Genomic DNA, 17,462 nt, shown 5'->3' with positions numbered 1-17,462 from the left:
AGACACTCCCTAGCAGTAAAGCAAAGTTGCTTGCCTGTAACAAATATCTCATGGACAGTAGGATAATCCATCAGGTGGTGTCACCAAACCCCAGACCTGCTCTCCAAGAAAACACTAGAGGTTTTCACTGGGCATGCATCAGCTCTTCCACCACTTATCCCCTTTCAATTTTTCCTCATTTAGTGCTCTAGCTGACAGCAGCTTCAGCATAAAGGGATAGGCAGATGGGTTTGTGTGGCTGATTTATACTGCTGTCCACAGAAAACTCATATTACAGGCAAGCCAAGAAAAATGTTTTGTTGCAAAGTGATTTTTGATGTCCAACATCATCTCCTTTACCTTTGCTATACACAGATTATCTCCAGACATGCAGTCGAGTGGCTGAGTGGCTTCCGAATGCCCTCTTAATCTAGAGGTAGGGAGAGTCTGATAGGTACCGACGGGGAGAGGGATCTTGGGGTGACAGTATATGAGGATCTGAAGGCGACGAAACAGTGTGACAAGGCGGTGGCCGTAAGTAGAAGGTTGCTAGGCTGTATAGAGGGGAGTGACCAGCAGAAGAAAAGAGGTTTTAATGCCCCTATATAAGTCGTTGGTGAGGCCCCACCTGGAGTATTGTGTTCAATTCTGGAGGCCGTTATCTTGCTAAGGATGTAAAAAGAATTGAAGCGGTGCAAAGAAAAGCTACGAGAATGGTATGGTATTTGCGTTACAAGACGTATGAGAAGAGACTTGCGGACCTGAACATGGTATACCCTGGAGGAAAGGAGAAACAGGGGTGATATGATACAGACGTTCAAATATCTGAAAGGTATTAATCCGCAAATGAACCTTTTCCAGAGATGGGAAGGCGGTAGAACTAGAGGGCATGATACGAGATTGAAGGGGGGCAGACTCAAGAAAAATGTCAGGAAGTATTTTTTCACGGAGAGAGTGGTGGATGCTTGAAATGCTCTCCCACGGGAGGTGGTGGAGAGGAAAACGGTAACGGAATTCAAACATGCGTGGGATAAACAAAGGAATCTTGTTCCGAGGGAATGGATCCTCAGAAGCTTAGCCGTGTTTGGGTGGCAGAGCCGGTGGTGGGAGGCGGGGATAGTGCTGGGCAGACTTATACAGTCCGTGCCCTGAAAATGACAGATACAAATCAAGGTAAGATACACAAAAAGTAGCACATATGAGTTTATGTTGTTGGGCAGACTGGATGGACTGTGCAGGTCTTTTTCTGCCGTCATCTACTATGTTACTATGTAATGAAGGAGGAAGGTATCCAATGCTAGTCTGTTATGGGCCTGGGGCAGAAAGGGGATGAGACTTGATATACTGCCTTTCTATGGTTACAAAGTGGTTTACATATTATATAACTGAGGGACTTTGTGATTGAGGTGAATAGCAAAGAGATCCACCAAGGGGGTGCCGCACACAGAAGATCTTGCAGGCAATACCTACGTTGAGTGCTGTTGCAACTCTGCTCAGTCTGTTGGCCAGGTCCCGACAGTGGGTGTGATCCAGTACCCCCGCTTGTTGTAGTACATTGCTTTCCATGGTTACAATCAAAGCAGCTTACTGAGGGACTTTGTAATTGAGGTGAATGGCAGAGATCCACCAAGGGGATGCCCCACACTCAGATCTTGTAAGCAACACCTATGTTGAGTGACCACTCATGCTGTTGCAGGCCCCGACACAGTGGGTGTGATCCAGTACCCCCTGCTTGTTGGTGTAGAACACTGCAATCTCATTGTTTGCTTGAATGAGTACAATTTGGTTGGACAGCAGATTTCTGAAAGCCTTTAGAGCATTCTATTGCCCTTAGCTCCAGGAGGTTGATCTGAAGATCTGAGTCCTGAGCTGATCAAGCACCCTGGGAGTGAAGACCATCTACATGAGCCCCCTGGGACTGAGGAATTTGAAATACAAGTCCCACAGTCAAGCTGGACCAAGCTATCCATCAAAGGAGAGTCTGAATCAACTCTGGTGTTAATTGGATGACATCTGCTAGGTTCCTCGAGGCACCACTGGGAAGATCTCATATGAAGACATGCCATGGATGTGACAGACAGCGGAGGCCATGTGACCCAACAAATCTCAACATCTTCATAACTGTGACCTGTTGGCTGGCACAGACTCGAGTTGAAGCAACAGAAGTGTCTGCCCTCAGCACAGGGAGAAACGCCCGCATCTGCTACATGTCTAGCAGGGCTCAGATGAATTCCAATTGCTGAACGGGATGGAGATGGGAATTAGGGTAGTTTAAAATGAACCATAGTAGCTCCAAAACCCGAACAGTTCTCTGCATGGTCTCCTGAGAACCATTCTTCAACCTGCTCCTCACCAGCCAATCGTCCAGACAGGGGAAAACATGGACTCCCACTCTGCATTGTGACACTGCGACTACTGGAAGACCCTTGGTGAACACTCAGAGCTGACGCAAGACCAAATGGCAGCACATGGTACTGGAAGGGATATGTCTTCAGCCGAAACTGAAGATACTGCTTGTGACCTGGAAGTATCGGGATGCGAGTGTAAGCATCCTAAGTCCAGAGAGCATAGCTAATTGTTTTCCTGAATCATGGGGAGAAGTGTGTCCAGGGAAATCAACCTGAACTGTTCTTTGACCAGCAATCTGTTCAGGGCCCTTAGGTCTTGGATAAGATAGGTCACCAACACCATTGAAGGGCGTAACAAGAATGACTATTTGGAACAGGTTACAAATGACCACCTTTCTTGGAAACAAATTCAGCTCCCCCCCGATTGGTAGGTCATCTGGGACAGTTATCTTTAATGCGGCTATGCTCTGTTGAAGCCAATCAAAAGCTCATCCTCTGCTCTGACTTGGGAGCTGGCTGGGCTTTGGGTGCATGCCGTTGATGAGAATGAGCCTGCTGAGGTTGTCGAGAAGGAGAATAAATACATCTCAGAGTAGTAGGGACCCCTCTCAGACTTCTCCAAAATCCTCCTAGGTGAGAAGGAAGGTGCAGAAGACATCTTGTGGGGGAGAGTATCAATGGTGTCAGTATGTTTCTTGATGAGAGCAGAGACCTCCTCCACCTCATCTCCAAAAAGGTTCTCCCCAGCACATGGTATCTGCCAAATTCTTCTGGACCGCTGGGTCCAAGTCAGACATGCAGCCAAGAAAGAGTCTGCACATCATTATACTCTGGGCAGAGATCCTGGCTGCCACATCAAAGGTGGTATACGCAACCCTGGCCAAGATCTTTCTACACGTCTTCTGTTTGACCAACTGGAGAAGAGATTTGGTCTGCTTCTGTGCGAGGGAATCTACCAAATCAGACATACTGTGCACCAAGTTCCAAAGTATAGGAACATCTAGAGTATGGGAGCTGAGCATTGAGGCCAAAGCACAGTCTCTAGATCTCCTGGCTCTGTTGAGTGCAGTTTCTACCACCAAGGAATGAGGAGGCAACTGAAGCTCGTCAAACCCTGGGGAATTCTGGGGAATCAGATAAATGGTGTCCATCTTTTTGGGGCAAGACAGGGACTGACAAAGGGGACCTCCAGTTTTTCACCTGAACAACTTTCAAGATCTGGTGAAGAGGGACTATCACAGCCTCTCTAGGAGATTCGTAGTCCAGGACAATGAATGTCTCAAGCCTCTGTCTCTAAACGAATGGGAATAGCAGCAGTCATTTCCTTAACAGAACCTGGGAAGGAAAGGCACTCAGGTATATACTTGTGTTTGCAGAATGGGTGGATGCGGGTGCCTCCCGCACTATGCTTATATAAAATGTCTGCATTGTTGCAATGTTGAATGAATATATTGGGCTGAACCGATATACACCTTGATATAGCTTTTATTAGGATCATATAATAAGCTGACCTGGTGTGATTGTGGGGGGGGGGGGGGGTTCTCATTTTATTCCCCCTGAACTTTGTTACGTAACGTGTGGTTTTTTTTTTTAAATATACAAGTATACAGCTTTGTTTGAACATTTTGTAAACAGCGACCATATTATGCGAGTGAATATATGTGCGGATGTTTCATAAAAGTAAGGGTTTGCTTAGGTGGTACGTAGAAATGTATTTGTGGGGAGGAATGTGGGAGAGTGTTATGCTGGGGGGAATTAAAAGGTTATGACAATGGGGGGGGGGGGGGGGGGTTAGAACGTGCCGGTTCCAATCTGGAACTAGATACTGGGTTGAGGGGAAGAGGGGTGGTAAGACCAATTCAGGATAATTTTGGGGACAACAGGGAAGGCCTTGAAGGAGGGAACTTTTCTCATCTTTTGGATCTATGTGGATGGAGTGGGGTGGTTTTAGGAGGTCAAATTAGACTGCAGAGGGATAGAAGGGAGAGAGGCCGTGAGCTGTGGCGGTTTCTCTCTGATTTGGATTCTAGAGTGAGTGTGGTTCATATAATCCTTGGTTTCCCATTATGGTGAGGGTTCTCACTTGGAATGTGGGAGGTATTCATTCACCTATTAAGCGTTCTAAAGTTTTACAACAGCTCTAATGCCTTAAAGCGGATGTCGCCTTTTTACAGGAAACATCTTTCTGATATAGAACATGCAAAACTGGTAAAGTGGTTGGTGGGAGATTGTGTGGCAATGCCAGCAGTGGGTAGGAAAGGTGGTGTAGCTATTCTGTTTAGAAAAGGGGTGGCCACTAAGATACATAAGGTGATTAAAGATTCAGAGGGGCGTTTCATATTTGGTAAGGTTATGATAGCGCATAAGGAGGTTGTCCTGGGAAGTATTTATTCCCCTAATCATCAGATAAATAAAGCCTTCTATAAAAAGTTGGTGGGTATTCTGGCTGAATTGGAATCTACTCCTATAATCCTGGGGGGAGACCAACATGGTATGGGATCCTCAACTTGACAGACTGCATCCGCCCTCGGGACAGAGGATGGGATCTGGCACAGGGCCGGTCCAACCCGGTAAGCGGGGTAAGCACCACAGGAGGGCGCCGCATGCGCCTCCCTCCCACAGCCCGTCCAGCTGGTCGACAGCCTTCCCACTTCCAGTTACCGTAACGCTGCGGCGCGTGCTTTACTGCTCCGCGGCTCTGCTCATCTCTTTCCAGCCTGGCCAGCGGCTGCTCCGCTCTCGACGTCACGAGACGACGCCTCCTCCCCCTGCGGCACCCTGCGTGCGCGCCAGTGCGCCTTGCGGTTGCAGCAAGTGAGTAGCCTAACTGCCTAAGCGTCTCGTGTCCTCCGGCAGGCTCGCTCCTACGTCCCAGGCGCCGAGGCTCCCAGCTGACTGCCTGACTCAGTGCCCTAAGCTTCCGCCCCTGCCCTGGCCTTTCCTGCACTGGCTAGTGCACTCCTCATCCACCCCTGCCATCCACGGGCCACGCCACCAGTCGGGACTCACTCGGCAGAGCAGAAGAGAAGAATCATCTTCTCAATCAAGCTATTTAAGCCAGGTAATTGCCCCGCGGCACAGATGTATTTATTAATTTCTGTTGTTGCTGCTGCAGTCAGTGCTGCTAGAAGTTTGATTTCATGATAAGAGCACTAGAGCAGCAAGCTGCAGTCGGGGGGGGGGGGGGGCAAGAACACTACTGTGGTCTGGTGGATGGGAGAGAAAGAGGGAATGATGATGATGGATGGAGCATGGAGGGGACAGACAGAAGGGCGGACGGCACTGGAAATGAGAAGGGCAGATCAAACACTGGATGGAAAGGGGCAAAGAAAGGAGGTAGATCCTGGATGGAAAGGGGCAGAGAGAGGGGGGTATACGCGGAAGGCAGGGAGAGAACGGGCAGACACATATGCGGCTGGATGGAAAGGGGCAGAGAGGGGGGGCAGATGCTCGATGGAAAGGGGCAGAGAGAGAGGGGGTATACGCGGAAGGCAGGGAGAGAACGGGCAGACACATATGTGGCTGGATGGAAAGGGGCAGAGAGAGAGAGGGGGGTATACGCGGAAGGCAGGGAGAGAACGGGCAGACACATATGTGGCTGGATGGAAAGGGGCAGAGAGGGGGCAGACTCTAGATGGAAAGGCAGCCAATGGATGAAAAGCTATATTAGCCCAATAAAAATGTATTATTTCTATATTCTATTGTTAATTTGTAAAGTGGTGATTGTTGGTATTTGTTAGTTTTTTCAAATTTACATCTGCTATCTATATTTTGCACAGTACTAGGGGACATGCATACATCATTATTGTGTACTTTTGTTTTGTGTACTTTTCAGCTAAAAATATCTTCAGGCCGGGAGGAGAGGATGGGGGGGGGGGGGGGGGGTTATAGAAGGCAATTGACGATGGACAGGTGGAGGGGTTACAGAAGGCAATCGATGGACAATATTTTTTGTTGTTTTTTTTATTGTCAAGAGCTTTTCTCGGAGTGTTCACACGAACTGGTGGTTGTGATGGCAACTAAAAGGAAAATGTCAGGTTGGCAAAACAGAAAAAGAAAAGCAGCAAAAGAAGCAGCCATCCAGAGGCAAGCAGGAGCACTATATAGTTTTATCAAACGATTAAAAGTGACTGGTGAGCACTCTCAGGAGGAGGAGGAGGAAGACCCCCAACCAGGTACAAGTACCTCTGGAGCAAGCCCATCGAAGAAAGTCATTGCCAACCAACAATCAGAAGTTTCCAGTTCATTTACTCTCACTGATGATGATTGTTTGAAAGGAGCAGCAATGATCATGGAAAAGCACAGTGGGCTGCCATGCACTTTAGATACCTTTGAGGAAGAACAGCTTAGGCCAGAGTCATCATTAGCTTCATCAACTTCAGATTAATTGGCACTTGAGCTATCTGATCCAGCAAAATGGCAAAAACTCACTGACAAAATAATTATTCTCACAGAATCAGGGCCTGTTCAAAAGAAAGGCATTTTGTATCCCGCAAACTCTAGTGGATGCAAGTTAAGCAATATATACTACAACCGAAAAATGGAAAATGGTGAACTACTGCCAAGACCATGGTTACTGTACTCAGTTTCCACAGATCACGTGTTCTGTTTCTGCTGCAAACTGTTTTCACCAACAGATCCAAGTGAATCATCCAGTAGTTTTATATTGACTGGCTACAACAACTGGAGGAGAGTATCAAAAGCACTGCATACACATGAAACAAGTCTAGCTTATATGAAACATTCAAAAATATGGATCGACTTCAGAAAGGATCTCAAAAACAAAACTACACTTGATTCACAGCATCAAAGGCTGTATGAGCTAGAAAAAAAAAAAAACATTGGCCAGATGTAATTGAAAGGCTCATCAAAATCAAAATTTCTTGGATCTCAATGTCTGGATCTACGAGGCTCATCTGATAAGCTTTTTGAAAGAAATAACGGCAACTTTCTTAAACTGGTTGAACTGTTTGGAAAGTTTGATTCTGTCATGGCAGCACATATAAGGAGGGCTATAAAACAGGAATCCAAAATCCATTATTTGAGCAAGCGCATAGAAAATGAAATTATTACACTTTTGGGCAAGGCCATCACTGAGAAGGTTTTATCTGAAATCAAGACAGCAAAGTACTATTCTGTAATATTGGACTGTACACCAGATGTCAGTCACACTGAGCAGATGACTTATTATTTGCTTTAACGGCAAAGAAGGAAATGTTGACATTGAAGAACATTTCCTAGGCTTCCTAGAAGTTCATGACTCAACTGGAGAGAGTTTATGTGACACTTATCAACTGCACACCTGGAATCTTAATATTGGTGATATAAGGGGTCAAGGCTACGACAACGGAGCCAATATGAAAGGGAAAAGAAATGGGCTGCAGAGGCTGATTTTAAACATGAACCCTCGTGCTTTCTACATTCCATGTGGAGCTCACAGCCTGAACTTAGTTGTAAATGATGCTACTAAAGTGAATCATGAGACCATTGGCTTCTTTGGAACAGTTCAAGAGTTATGTAAGTTTTTCTCATCATCAACGAAGCACTGGGCAGTTCTCATGAAGCACGTTCCCTCTCTGACACTGAAACCTTTTTCAGAAACTCATTGGGAAAGTCGCATTGATGGTCTGCAGCCACTCAGGCACCAAATTGGAGAAATCTATGATGCTCTGTATGAGATTCTTAGTGATGAGAAATATGACAACGAATCAAAATATAGAGAGCATATTTTGAGCACCAAGTTGAAGGATTTCCAGTTCTTGTGTTCCCTCATCCTGTGGCATGACCTGTTGAATCATATTAATCCGGTCAGTAAGATTCTTCAGAGTACAAGTGAAAGTGCTGCAACTGCTTTGACAGCCATTGACAACTTAAAAACCTTTACTTCTAACTACCGCCCGTACTGATTCCAGATATGAGTCATTGTTTCAAACTGCTCGGCAAATTTGTCATGAAGTTGAGGGGGAACCAGAGTTCAAAGACACTGCTCAAATCCGTCGGAGGAAAACGACTACACAGTTCCAGTATGAACAAGAAGATGCCTCAATCACCTGCGAATAAATTTCGTGTAAATTTTCTCTTTACAATTTTGGATGTTGCAATGACTTCCCTCAGTGAAAGATTTGATCAATTACAACAACACTACAATCAACTCAAATTGCTGTACAGCATAAATAAACTTGCCGAAACTGATCATGAACAGCTCCAACAGTATTGCAATGATTTGCAACTTCATTTATCAGATGGTGATAAGGACATCAATGGAACTGAACTGTATGATGAACTATGTGCCTTTAAAGATCTGTTTAAGACCGAATTGTACCATTTTCATAACCCTTTGGAAACTCTAAAATTTGTTCTATCAAATAGTCTCCCATTCCCAAATGCAAGCATCATTTAAGAATATTGCTGACAATTCCTGTCAGTGTGGCAAGTGGTGAGCGATCATTTTCACGGTTAAAAATCATAAAAAATTATTTGTGATCAAGAACCCCAGGCCAAAGACGTCCAAGCACAGAATTTCAGAACAGTGACGCTGACTAAAGAAATTCTGTCTCCCCCCCCCCCATTTCTTAGTGTCAGTTTACACTGTTCTGAAACACTACGATAGACTAAAGTAGACCTAATGGGCAGGGGAAGACAAAGCCCCCTGAATGACCGCTCTGCCAAAGTTCAAACAGACCCTGGCCAGAACATCTGACCAGTAACATGTAGCAAAGGAATGGAGCGAAGACCATGCCACCGCCCTGAAAACCTCAGGTGAAAGAGCCCGGGCCTGCACCATGGTGGAGTGGGCCTTCAGTCCTTGAGGCACTGGATGACCTAAACCGATGTAAGCCGACCATAGCCACAATAATCCACCTCGCAATAGGTGCCTTAGAGGCTGCCTGACCCAAAGACAATGAAAAGAGCACAAAGATGATCAGAGAGACAAAGCTCATTCGTCTCCTTCAGGTACCAGAGACATGCCCTCTGGACATTCAGTTTGTGGAGCCTCTGGTGCGCAGAAGAGCCCCTTGCTAAGAAGGCAGGCAAACACCTCCTGATTTATATGGAACAGACACCACCTTCGGCAGAAAGGATGGAACCATACCCAAGAACACTGGATCCTCCGCAAAAGGACAGATATGGTTCCGGGCTAAATAGGGCCTAAATTTCCAAGAACCTCCAAGCAGAGGTGATTGTTACCAGAAACCACATCTTAAGAGTAAGGTACCTGATGGAAGCTGAGCACAAGAGCTTGAACGGAGTCCCTGACTTCTGAAGAACCAAATTGAGGTCCCATGAAGGAAAGAAAGGACGAAGTGGAGGGCACAAGTGCACTGCACCCTTTAAAAAAAGGAGCCACGAAGGGAGGGAAAGGGATGAAAATGTAAAACGTTACTGGAGAGATACTTGCAGAGATGTAAGACACACAATGTGCTTTGTAGTGAAGATATGGCACTTATTATGCGAGACAGAAAAGAAGCTAAACACTGTATGAACATGTTTATGTGATTTCTCCAATAAAAAAATTATTGAAATCTTAAAAAAAGGAGCCACTTCCCTGTGCAGAGTCAGATAGGTGCTTTTCACTTTCCCCCAAAAGCTGGGAAGTACCATCACTTGAACCCTCAGGGATCTCAAGGTGAGCCCCTGATTTAGGAACCCCATAATATTGGAAACCTCAGCCCTACAGGGAGATAATGCTCATTCCCAGATTAGGATTCAAAAACCCACCAGACCCCAACATAAACCAGGGATGTGGAGATCTTTCTGGATTGCAGCAGGGTAGAAATCACTGCAGGGGAAAACCCATGCTTTTCTAAAATGCTGCCTTTCAATGGCCACACTAAGGCAAAAGGGATCCAGATCCTCCATTGGCTCTGCCGAAGGAGCCCCCACACCCTGGGCAGAGGAAGAGGGTCGCCTACCAGCAAGCACCAGAGATCTGCAGGGCCAATCCAGCGCCACCAAGACCAAATGAGGATGACACACAATCCTGTGCAATACTCGACCCTCTAGAAGTCACAGAGGGAACTTACAGCAGCTCCACTACCAGCCAAAGTTGAACCAGGGCATCTATCCTGAGAAGCTGGGTTCCTCCATCAAATGAAGCAGCACTCCACCTTTGCATTGGCTCAAGAAGCCATCAAGTTGAATTGAGGAGGCTCCTCAGTGCTCCACTATGAGCTGAAAGGCCTGCTGCTCCAGCTCCCACTCTCTCATATCTAGAACAGATAGACTTAAAAGTTCACTTGCACATTATCCTTGCCCACATTATGGACTGCTGATTCTGGGTCCTGCCCTGTCTGTTAATGCCACCGCCATCGCATTGTCCGACATCACTGTGACTGCTTTCCCTTCCAGAAACGGCTGAAACTAGATCTCTAGGCGGTTGATGGACGAGGACACCTCCTGGTTGGACCAAGTGACCTGTGCAACTTGCCCCAGTGAGCTCCCCACCTGAGGAGACTCGCATCCACGGAGGAAGATCCAGAGGGGTCCCCCCCCTTAATAGGTTCTCTGTCTGAGGCTAGACTGAGCCTGATGTTGGGCCTAGGACTTCAGGCTTATGCCTGAGTGGCCAGAGCCCAACAAGATAATGGGGATTGCTGCAGAAGGTGAATATCAGCTCTCACCTAAGGCGCCACCTCCAAATATGCTGCCATGGAGCCCAGGAGCTGCAAGTAGTCCCAAATCATGGTCTGCAGAAACTTGTGCAATGTGTCTGAGCCTGCAGCTTCTCCACCTGCTCCCTTGGCACATGTTGAAGCAAACTCCCAGGTACTCCAAAACCTGAGATGTAAATATAGTTGGCTCTTGGGAATATTCATGACCCAACACAGGGATTCCAGGAAGGAGATGACCTGATTTCTGCTGAATTTTCCCAAATCAGTCAGTTGTCCAAGTACAGGTGAACCTAAACCCCCTAGTGCCAAAGATGTGCTGCCACCATCACCATGGAACATGCGTGGTGCCGTATGTAGGCCAAAGGGCAAGGCCCAAAACTGAAAAATGCTTGCCCAGCACACAGCACAAATACTTCCTGTGATGATCCACAATAGGAACATGGAGCTAAGCGTTCATGAGGTTCAGAAGGCAACCTGCCTATCACCAACATCAAGGGGCCCAGAACACCCTCATTAGCCAGAATGGAGGGGGGGGGGGGGGGGGGGAGAGAGGCAGCTGCAGCTCCACTGGAGCCAGCTCTTTTTTGGGCCTTGAAAGGAACCCTGCTTGAAGGGCATGCTCTGGCTGTACCGAGAGAGTGACGAGCAGGTGAAACCGCCCTGATCCTTGAAAGCAGAGGAATGCCGACAGTCTTTCTGCCGCAGCTCAGGTAGTTGGAGAGGCTGTGCCTCCCCCATATCCTTACCCAGCTTCTCCAGGTCCTTTCCAAAGAGCAACTGTCCCTTAAAGGGCAGTTGACTACAGCTTTTTGGAAGCTGTATCCATCACCCAGTGGCAAAGCCACAACCACCAGGGTCCAACCACTGAAGTGGCCACTGAGCGGGAAGTGGAAGTTAAGGGGACTCAGGGAGCTGCTACAACCACCACAGCATGGCCCTTGCCAAAGCCACCACAAACTGGACATCCCCACAGAAAAGGCTAGGTGATGATATGCTTCTCCTTGTCATAGAGCTCCATCAGAGCTGAGCCCCCCTGGACCAGCACAGCAGTTGGCAGAGTGTCCACCTTAGGAAAGGACCAATACCTTCCAACCTCTGGAACAAAGGTATACAGGTGATACAGAGCCCTGGCACTTATAAAAGGACCATCAAGATTTTCCCACTCTGTCATCATCATGTGGATAAGAGCTTTGTGAAGAGGAAAATGCTTAGGAGGCTCAGCAAACCCCTCCATCAGCAGATCCCCCTCAATGAGTTCTATAGCCAGTTTGAGGCATAGAGTTTTGTCAATAAGATGAGACAGCTCCTGTCGCTGAAAGATGGCTCACGTGGGGCCGCTCTTCCTCAGTTTCGAAATGAGGGAGCCTCAGCCCTCAGTGGAAAGATTCCAAGAAGGCATCCCCCTCCCCGCCTCCTCTAAGGGAATTGGCACCTGGAACCCTCCCCTCAGTCCTACATAGCTTAGAACCCAAACTGGGGCCCCTCCAACTGCTGTCGGACCAACTGTGTTAGGCTCCAGGGGCCCCACTGGGACCCCCCCAATGGACCTGCGGGGGGGGGGGGGGGGTAGGGATGGTAGGCACTCCCCCCTCCCAATGCGGAAGGGACAGGTTCCTGCTGCCAAGAAGTAGCAGGATATGAAATCCCCAAGCCAGACAAACTGGCTGACGTTCCTTCCGAAATCAGGACCACGGGCCCAATGCCTCGGCCTGGGGGGGGGGGGGGGTGGAAATGGGACACCAACTCCAGAAACACACCCCAAGCCATTTCCAAAGTTGGAAAATGGCCCATCCCACTCTGCTCTGCACACACAGAGCTGGCAGCTGTACTGAGCTGTACAGAGCAGTGTATCCCCGGCCACATGTCAGGCAGGTGTGAACCTGACACGATGCCCAAACCTGCCTCAGCCCAAGGATCTGGCTCCTGTATCCTCCCTGGCTGTCTGGGGTTGCAAATTAAGGGCAATCCCTCAACTGTGAGAGGTAGGGGATTTCCCTGTTCAAGGCTACTCTACCCCCCACCCCCTTTTTAAAGTGACAGGAGCAGCAAAATACCTTATTCCCTAACAGGGAAGAAAGGCTGCCTAGGGCAATTTGGGGGGGGGAATTTAGGCACCTAGGAGCTGCAGAGGGAGCCTGTGGGGGGAGGGGGGGCAGCACATCCAAACAGGGTGAATGGGCAAAAGAGTGGGGGGATTGGGACCTATACCCCTCAGGACCAAGCTAAAGCCTTGCCCAGTGGCACTAATGAGTGTGACTGGAGACTTTGGAGCAAAGTGCCAAGCTCAACCAGGTATAGTCCTGAGACTGTGACTAGGAGTGGCCATTAGGCTCTACCATGCTATGTGGCTATGGCCAGCAGAGTGGGGAGCTAGGCCAGAGACTGAGAACCACAGCACAACCACCTGCTGGAAGGCAGAGAAAAATACTGGCTTGTTCCTAAGAGCACCACACCTTATAGCTGGTGATGTCACTAGTTGAATTCAGTTTTCTCTACCTCCATCTGCTGATGGGAAGAGATAACCGCTGGATCAGAACAGTATAAGCTGACACTAAGAAAAAATTAGGCCAAAACTGGAAGTGTTAGTATGCAAGTTGCTGTTGAATATAAAAAGTCACAGACATGTCCAAAACCAAAATTGAATGCACCACCCCCTCTTTACCCCCAGCATCCAGTATCAGACCCAATGGCCCTGCACCTGCCACCTGCTTTCTGTTGCTGTAGCAGACGCCACCTAGAGAAGCCCGTCAGTGAACAAGCGGGAGGTGAAATGGACCCAACCCAGAGGTCTGCATGTCAGATACATGTCAGACAAATGTTTAGATTTTTTGCACCCATTCCAGCACATTTAAAAAATAAAAAAAACCAAAAACCTGTGCCTTATAAGCCCAAAAATAAGGAAGGCTGAAATACCCCCCCCCCCAAAAAAAAAACAAACAAACACACACACACACACCAACAAAGGACACATGCAGGCAACCACACCCCAATCCTCACTCATAAGTCACTGCTATACTTTGTTAGACAAGGGCCCTCGTCAGCAAGAACTAGCACTTTGTACTTATGAAACTTACCATGCTTAAACAGAAGAACTAGAAGATCTTTCAAAGTGGTTAAATCACAAACTATACCCATAATGAAGGGAAGACTAGCATCAGAGTGTGATCTGTCACTATAAAAGGTGCAGTTAGTAAGACACAGGGGTTATGGACAGTCAGCACACTATGTACCTGAAGCAGGAGCTGAAGGAGCAGAAACAGGACTTCCAGGTGCCTCAGGAGCACCAGGAGGGGAAGGAACAGCGGGAGCTAAAGTAAGAGCAAGAAGGAGTTACAGAGAAACTGTACCAATGCTAAACACAGTAACTAAAACACTATTTTGTTCTGCAGTTAGGATCTCTGCAGGCATGCTGGATATTCTCACCCCTTTAAAAGGGGAACCATTTTAATTCCTCATGCATGTTACATAGAAACAATTCCAAGGGACGAGTTAATAGATCATAAACAACCTGGTTTCCTAACAGTTCTTGGGTATATTCAGCGGCACAATCAGATTCTACAAATTCATTCACGTGTGTCTTATATTAATGTACACAAAGAAGCCAATTTTTAGTTTGTGAAGATTCTCATTTAAGTAAGCAGCAAAGGGACAACCTAAATGTGAACCTTGTGAGCAGCAGCACCACTAACTGAAACGTCAAAGGTTTGGCCACAGGTTTCAAACTTGTGCCAATCCAACAATACTATGTGTATGCCATGGTGTTCCCAAGAATACTGAACCATCCTTATATATTGTGATTACCTATACTATTTTTTTCTATAGAAGCACAACTTTGTCTTTGTATTCCTTACTCTCCTCTCACTAGTATCTGTAAAGATTTAGCATGTCAAGGTTCTGGTCAAGTACTACAGAACCCTATACCAATTCATAGTAAGATGGTATATGACAACAGATATAATATTATATATATATATATATCTGTTGTCTTATACCATCTTACTATAAAGTCTTCCTCACTAAAAAGCCAAAAGTTGCCTACGTGTTTAAAAAGCTATACTCCACCATAAAACAAAAAAAAGCCAGATAAAATAACCAACACTACAAACATTCCTCAAATGCACTGTATTGGACTCCCTAACACTTAAGTATTTATGAATTGTAAATTTAGGTATTTAAAGCTAAAGCTAATTAGAGGCTCCTAGAGGGTACAGAGACTGAAATGATCCATGCAGTCTGTCCAGAGGTTGCAAGGGTTGTTAACTGCTGATCTGAGCTGAGATACCCATGATTGGTGTCAAATGTTACCATTAAGGCACTTTATGTTTACCCAGCCATCTGCTGGTTTTGTCTCCTCTATCTCTGCCAGGAGGGCATTCCAGGTGCCCACCATCCTTTCTGTGCAAACATATTTCCCAATGTGGCTTCCAAGGCTCCTTCCTTAAAGTTTCAGATCACACTCTTAGTACTATAGCTTCCCTTCCATTGGCAAAGGTTTGTTTCTTGTGCATTAATACCTTTCAAATTTTTAAACTTCTTATGAACTCTCCTATCTAGTATGTGCATATTTAGTTCCTCAAATCTCATAAGTCCTTTAGCACAGATTCCACACCTTTGTGGTTGCTTCTCGCCTCTTTATATCCTCCTTTAGATATGGTCCCCAAAACTAAACAGAAAGTAAGACCTCACCAATGAACTATATAGAGGCATGTGACATCCTTTCTTCTGTTTATACCCCTTTATGCAGCCTTAGCATCCTTATCACACTGTTTCACCACCTTGAGATCAGCAGACACTGATCACCCTGAGGCTTCTTCTCCTGGTCCATGTTCATTTCTTTTGCATTTCTGCATCCCAAATGCATCACTCTGCACTTCCATCCATTAAAGTTAAACTGCCAAGCATTTGACCAGTCTAGTTTTAAATCATGTCTCATTTTGTCAGCTCTCTCAAGGTGCCCACTTCCATATCTCTGCATCACAGCAACTTTTTCCTTCTAAATGTTCTGCAATACTGCTCACTAAGATACTGAACAGAATCAGTCACAGAACTAATCCTTGGGGCATTCCATTCTTTACCCCCCCCCCCCCCCAAGTGAATTCAATTTACCATTAACCTCTATTTTAAATCCAGTCCATCACTTGGGACCCAACCCCAGCTCAATGTATTCATGAACCTTCTATGGGACATCAAAGGCCTTATTGAAATCCAAGTAAAACATCCAGCACATATCCTTGATCAAATTCTCTGGTCACCCAAAATCAATTAGATTTGTTTGACAATACAAAAAGAGGCAAAACACACAGCATAATAAAAGAACCACCAAGGAGCAGATAAAGAATATAAACAAATCAAAGGTGATCTGACCATAACACCATTCTTTTTTTTTTGGGGGGGGGGGGGGAGGGGGGGGGGACTAAACCAGCATCAAGAAAATAGATTACATAAAATGTAACCCTGTATCAATCAGCTGGAATCACAGGAAAACACTAATAGAAAGAAGCCAGCAGGGCTGCCAGGGACACAGTGTTGCTTTAACTATTAGCAATTTGGAGTGCTTTTCCTGTGGTCTCAAGGTAATCTCAGTTTTCTTTCATACTTTTCTTCTAAAAGGCTTTCCTTTTTCTTTATGGTCTCTAAATTGGTTAGATGTAGACTCAAATAATCATTTTAATTAAAGGAGATTGTCTACCAGTGTTACCGCCCCCATTTTAGCCTGAATAAATTATGAGCAATAACAGTTCTTACACACATTTTTATCATCTAAGTGGGGATCCTTTTGGAAGCATGTTCAGTGGCTGCTTTCAATATTCATAAATACCATCCATTTGTTAAGGTAATTAACAAATTAAGATACAAAAAGGGAAAATTAGGTTCTTACCGTGGTAATTTTCTTTCCTTTAGTCATAGCAGATGAATCCATTACGAGTGTGTTGTGTCCATCAACCAGCAGGGGGAGATAGAGAGCACTGAAAAACCATAATGCCTCTTGGCCAGCTACCTCCATCTGCCTCTTCAGTATTTGAAGCTTCCAAAGCAGTGCTACACCGCAAAGCATAACAACATGAACTTTCCTCACAGCGGATGAATGCCCCAAAACTGGAGCTATAAGTCAAAGGAGGGAATGGACTCATCCTCCTGTAACTGAACAGAAATCCTGAAGACTGTTTTCCAACTTCTCCCAATGAGGGAACATATCTACAGGAAAAACTGAACAAAAAAGTAACAAATCACATAATGAACCACTGAGGGAGGGCTCATGGATTCATCCGCTATGACTAAAGGAAAGAACCTAATTTTCCCTTCCTTGTCATCAAGCAGATGAATCCATTACGAGTGGGATGTAACAAAGCAATCCCTAGATAGGGAACAAGCCAGACCACGCGCCAGCACTTGTGCTCCAAAATGTGCATCTCTCCTGCAGTGTCGTAGCAAGGGCGGCTGACACCCGGGGCGGGTCGTCGCTGCGCCCCCCCCCTCCGGAGCGCACCCTCCCCCACCCCCCTGGAGCACATTTTTAATTGAT

At 46.3% G+C, this 17,462-nt stretch overlaps 1 protein-coding gene across 8 annotated transcripts in view; it reads right to left on the bottom strand.

Moving 5' to 3' along the window:
• The window catches only part of NACA (nascent polypeptide associated complex subunit alpha), a 69,296-nt gene that overhangs the window by 23,080 nt on the left and 28,754 nt on the right, over window positions 1-17,462 (bottom strand). For 4 of the 8 annotated variants that reach the window (XM_030196686.1, XM_030196687.1, XM_030196688.1 and 1 more), the window contains one exon: window positions 14,170-14,247. The exons of the other annotated variants lie outside the window; for them this stretch is intronic. In XM_030196686.1, the coding sequence (XP_030052546.1) occupies window positions 14,170-14,247 (78 nt within the window). The remainder of the gene's footprint in view (window positions 1-14,169; window positions 14,248-17,462) is intronic. 8 annotated transcript variants of the gene reach the window in all.

The sequence above is a fragment of the Microcaecilia unicolor genome, chromosome 3 (assembly GCF_901765095.1).
Source record: "Microcaecilia unicolor chromosome 3, aMicUni1.1, whole genome shotgun sequence".
NCBI lineage: Eukaryota > Metazoa > Chordata > Amphibia > Gymnophiona > Siphonopidae > Microcaecilia > Microcaecilia unicolor.
Note: the sequence above shows the minus strand (reverse complement) of the source record. Positions and strands in the feature narration are given on the sequence as shown.